Source organism: Protobothrops mucrosquamatus, unplaced genomic scaffold (genome assembly GCF_001527695.2).
Source record: "Protobothrops mucrosquamatus isolate PMUCROS unplaced genomic scaffold, P.Mucros_1.0 scaffold4512, whole genome shotgun sequence".
Lineage (NCBI taxonomy): Eukaryota > Metazoa > Chordata > Lepidosauria > Squamata > Viperidae > Protobothrops > Protobothrops mucrosquamatus.
In genome coordinates, this window is record NW_015390418.1 from 41,255 (window position 1) to 46,917 (window position 5,663).

At 44.0% G+C, this 5,663-nt stretch overlaps 1 protein-coding gene across 1 annotated transcript in view; it reads left to right on the forward strand.

Moving 5' to 3' along the window:
* Positions 1-5,663, forward strand: part of LOC107299080 (anoctamin-2-like) — an 89,147-nt gene that overhangs the window by 39,727 nt on the left and 43,757 nt on the right. Inside the window, exons 9-10 of the mRNA XM_029286674.1 lie at positions 381-463; positions 2,176-2,248. Coding sequence (XP_029142507.1) covers positions 381-463; positions 2,176-2,248 — 156 coding nt within the window. The remainder of the gene's footprint in view (positions 1-380; positions 464-2,175; positions 2,249-5,663) is intronic.

Consider the following 5,663-nt stretch of genomic DNA (forward strand, 5'->3'; position numbering starts at 1 on the left):
AAAGAAAGAAAGAAAGAAAGAAAGAAAGAAAGAAAGAAAGAAAGAAAGAAAGAAAGAAAGAAAGAAAGAAAGAAAGAAGCGCTGTTTAAGCACTGGTAGAAATACAGTCCTGGTAGAAATAATCCATTTCAGAAATGCTCACAGGATTCTTAATTGCAGGTTTAGCCGAAGTCCGTTCTGGGCCTGGGCAGCAAAAAATTAGCTACCGGTTCTGCTGAAACTGGTGCGAACTGGCTGAATCCCACCACTGGTGGTAATGTAGCCATTAGGAGCAGAACTTGGCTTAACAGAACCTTGTTGGTGAGAAACACAATCTTACTTGGGTATTTTAAAGACAAAGCTCTCCTACGATGAACAAAACTGGGTTTCTTTCATTTCAGCCACGATGTTTCTTGAAAACTGGAAGCGTTTGCAGATGCGGTTGTCTTACTTCTGGGACCTTACCGGCTTGGAGGAAGAAGAAGTAAGTGCACTGGAAAGTGTTCAAACCTGTCGGGGTTTTATCAATTCAATTCTTCAAATTGATCCGATGATTTCATTCCCCAAACCAAATATAAGTAATTCAGCTCTTGGAACTGAACTGCAAAGGCAAATACAATTATACCCTTAGCTTGCAAATTCAAATCCGATTTTGGCTGATCCCTATATCCTAGACCTTGAATTGACAAGCTATTCAATTAGAATGACCAACAATATTGAACACTTGAACGACATAAAACTCGCATACGCTTAAAAAAACAAAAACAAAACTCAAAGACTGTGTACTTAGAAGCTAGAATGATTTATCTAAAGTGAAAACCAGAAAATCATAACAACAATGGAAGACCAACAAAGATGATTAGGGGACTGGAGGATAAAACATATGAAGAACGGTTGCAGGAATTTGATATGTCTAGTCTAACAAAGTGAAGGACCAGGAGTGTCGTGATAGCAGTCTTCCAACATTTGAGGGGCTCCTACAAAGAAGAGGGAGTCAAGCTATTCTCCAAAGCGCCTGAAGGCAGGACAAGAAGCAATGGATGGAAACTAACCAAGGAGAGAAGCAACCTAGAACTAAGGAGAAACTTCCTGACAGTGAGAACAATTAATCAATGAAACAACCTCAGTGGAACAAGTTGCCTCCAGAAGCCGTGGGCGCTCCATCACTGGAGATTTTCAAGAGGAGACTGGAGAAGCATTTGTCCAGAATGGCATAGGGTCTCCTGCTGGAGTTAGAGGGTTGGATTCTTCCAACTCTGTTAATCTGTCATCCCTGGTAGATTATTTGCAGGATAATAACTATATATTTCAGTGATTGTGCTTCAGGTTTTTCCAGAATCCATTATATGTATTGTTGAAAGAAAAATCAGGTTTTTCCAGTTCCAAGCCAGGAGTAAAACACTATAAATAAAATGGAGGCTAAGATGCTGGAAATAAAATGGAGGCCGCTTAGGGAAGAAGGTTTATTGATGAGTAGAACCAGCAACAGCATGCAGTTCTGGGACACAGGACCAAATGGAGCTGAGAGTGGCTGGGCTTTTATACCTTCTGATTGAGATGTGCAATGTAGCGAACCTTGCGTCAATGGTGGTGGGTTAATCGGGTTATGTCCTACAGGTCATATCCTGTCCTTAGCATTTGGGTGGGGGGATGTAAATTCTTAATCCCATCAGCTATGGGGGCTGAAGGTGTTTTGTTTATGAATAGATCGGCCCAGTCTTTCTGAATATCGATTCAAAATCTCCTAATGACTGGCCTTTTTGCTTGAGGCTTCCCCCCCCCCCCCATATAGCAGGAAGACTGGGGCTGCTTTCTGCCTTTGTTAAGTTTTTTTCTCCATTTCTTCTTTAGGGGAAATATTCTCTCCTGCCTCTTTTTAATATCCCCCCAAATATTTCATTCTCTGGGGGGGGGAGTGCTGACTTCCTACAGTAGTCTATATTTTAAATCATTTACTTGCAGTGTATTCTTTCACCCTTTCTGCTACTCAGTACACCAAGCAGCATCTAAATATTTGGCTTCTTGTTCCATCTGAACCATCAGAACTTTTACGTCACAAGCATCTCTTACCAGTATTCTTGCTCACGTTCAAATGTGCAGGAGTCAAGATCTCCGTAGTATCTGGGTGTTTTTTTGTGTGGCTTGCTGCTCAGATGTTAAATTCACTCCACATTTTTTTTAAAAAATTTGATTTAGGAACACCCCAGGCCAGAATACGAAACCAGATTATTACAGAAGAAAGACAGAACTGAAAATACCAAAATCGTGAGTCAGGATGAGGTAGGACACCGAAGTTTCTGTGATCCTTTTAATTCCTGTTTTACGTTTTTATGTGGGCTGCACGCTGTAATAAATATTGTGTAATAGGCGTATCTAACATCTATTCGACTCATTTTTACTAATAGATTTTAATCAAATAAATGTGAACGGGTGAAGAGTTAAAAGAACGATTGTCTTTGGGGCTACTGCAATTCTGAAGTTCTTGTAATTGTGACATTTCTGATTTATACGTCCCTTCCCTTTTAAAAGAAAAAAAAAGCCATTGAATTTTCAATATGATGGATATTCACATACATTTTAAGTTAATTGACTGATCGATACCCAAGGGAAGTGGTTGATCAGTTAAAGCAGAAATTCTATATAAACTGTCATAGGATTGGAGTGAGCGATCTTTGAGAATTTAGTCTGGTTCACAGTTTTGACTGCCCTGATTCATATTTCTCATCCTCAACAATTATTCTCCATACTTTATGATACATTTACAGGCAGCCCTCCACTTACGACTACCACGGAACCCAAAATTTTGGTTGCTAAGCCAGACAAGTGTTAAGTGAGTTTTGCAGCAAGCTCAGTGGTGGGATTCAGCTGGTTCGCACCGGTTTGGTAGAACTGGTAGCTAAATTTTGCTGAGTTTGGAGAACCGATTGAATGCACACTGCTTCCGGAAGTCCATTCCAGGCCTTGAAGGCCTGGAGGAGGCCTCCCAGACCTAGAACGGCCCACCGGAAGTTCGTGGATGCCACTTCCAGAAGTCCATTCTAGGCCTGGGAGGCCTGGAGGAGGCCTCCCAGACCTAGAACGGCCCACCGGAAGTTCGTGGATGCCACTTCCAGAAGTCCATTCTAGGCCTGGGAGGCCTGGAGGAGGCCTCCCAGACCTAGAACGGCCCACCGGAAGTGCGTGGATGCCACTTCCAGAAGTCCATTCTAGGCCTGGGAGGCCTGGAGGAGGCCTCCAAGACCTAGAATGGCCCACCGGAAGTGCGTGGATGCCACTTCCAGAAGCCCATTCTAGGCCTCAGAGGCCCGGGCCTGCATCCAATAAGACAACCAGTTGTTCAGGTATTTGATTCCCACCACTGAGCAGGATGGACAATGATGGGTGGATCTCATTGTGCCCTTCTAGGACACAATGATCTACTTGAGTTACCGGTAGGTTTTGAGTAGGGGACACGCTGGCTCAGTGGTTAAAGACACTGAGCTTGTTAGCTGGAAAGCTGACAGCCCGTGTTCAAGACCTGAGTGCTGCACGATGGGGTGAGCTCTCGTTCCTTGCTCCAGCTCCTGCCCAACCGGCAGTTCAAAAGCGCGCAAATGCGAGTAGATAAATAGGTACCACTTCGGTGGGAAGGTAACGGCGTACTGTGCTTCTCGGTATATAGTGATGCTGGCCACATGACCACGGAAGCGTCTTCAGATAATGCTGGTTCCCTGGGCTAAGAAGTGGAGATGAGCACTTCCCACCAGACTCGATTGGACAGGGGAAACCTTTACCTTTATCTAGATCCTGAGTGCTGTTACTGACTATAACGCCCTTCATGGATAGGGCCTTATTATCTAAGGGACAATCTGTCTTTTGCAATTTCAGCCCACCCTATACTATTGGGTGGTCAAGAGTGAAAATTTGGCAGCTACGTGCCTCTCTGTTTTCATCTTGCCATTAGAATAAATGGGGGGGAGGTGTTGTTTTTCAATGGGTTAGTTAGAGAAACGAAACCTCTCCAGTTCTACGGAAGCTTGCCGAAAGTCGGCCGTAGGGAAAGCTTTCAAGGACGTTCTACCAGGTGTGAAGACGATAGCAGATGGCTCCCGTCACAAAGAGAACGCGTTTACATGAACTACGTGGACATCTGGGGATTTCGGCTGAGAAAGTCATGGTTATATGCTAGGGTCTGATGCCTTGGGATTTTAGAGTTTTAGAGTTAGTTTTGCCTCGCCTTTACCGGGCCGTGGATTCAATAAGCGGTAAGCTTTTCGGGAAATAAAAAAAATAACGGACTTTTATTCGGACACTTGAGGTGGATGTTGACACGGGCAGAGTTGACCTACATCAAATCCCTTCCATTCTAGGGACTATGTGCACTCTCTGTTTTAACTCCTGCCCTCTGGGTCAACTTACCCCCCAACATCCCTATGGCCTCCATTCTGATCACATTTAAAAGACCCATGAAAATTTGGCTTTTCCCCCAGGCCTCAAGTCACACTTGGGTGAATATCTTAGCCCTGGGGAACTAAAAAGCCTGGGAAAAAGAATCAGCACACCCAGGCCTTGACCCCATTCTCAGTGAAGGTTTGGGACAGGATACTGTTAATAGACCTTACATAATTGACTAGCATTTCTGGAATTCCTGCGGTGTCTATTTCTTGACTGGGCCTTTTTGGAAAGCTGATGCCACTACCCTTCTTTCAAGCAAATTTTAAGATCCAAAAGGGGGGGGGGTAAAACTATATTTCAAAGGCACCAAAAGACAAGAGGAGAAACAATGGATGACAACTAACCAAGGAGAGAAGCAACCTGGAACTAAGGAGAAATGTCCTAATGGTGAGAGCAATCAATCAGTGGAAGAGCTTGCCTTCAGAAGTTGTGGGTGCTCCATCACTGGAGGTTTTTAAAAAGAGACTGGACAACCATTTGTCTGAAATGGTTTAGGGTCTCCTGCTTGAGTAGGGGGTTGGACTAGAAGACCTCCAAGGTCCCTTCCATGTCTATTATCCTATGTTCTAACTCAGCTGGAACAGAACAGCAGCCATTCCATCCTAAGCAAAAAAAAATACGAGAAATTTGGAGACAGCCGTGCATCTGATCAGCATCAGTAGAAGCTTCAAGTCCCACCACAACTAACAAACTATCTGGGTTCAGGAAACGCTCACCGTGCCCCCCCCCCAGTCTTTCGTGAAGTTCACTTGGTAAAATGTCACGGTTTGGAAGGTATGAATTAGACTAGCGGAAGAAGTTTGACAGATGCCAAACCAGTTTCAGAGAAAATCAAGGAGGGTGTACCAAATCTGTGGCATAATGAGCTACAAATATAACGCAGCGGAGGAACAGAGGGCCATACTAAGGAAAAACTGGGATTGATTCCCCAGGAAGGAGTTTTCACCGTAAAAGGCAAGGAAAGTACAGCTGATCAAAAACTTACAGAGCGTTACATGCTAGTGCTCAGGCTGCCACGGTGCATTAAAAATATACAGATTGCAATAGGGCTGTGATGCATCTTTGGCAGATGTTCTAAGGAAGTCGATTAGCCTACTTTCTCCAGCAGATTTTTCTCTTTTGGAGAAACATATTTCTTTATTTAACCTAGTGACATAGCTGCCCATCAACCCAAGAAACATCCAACTCAGATGTCTGTTGGTATCTATCTGTCTGTCTGTCTGTCTGTCTGTCTGTCTGTCTGTCTGTCT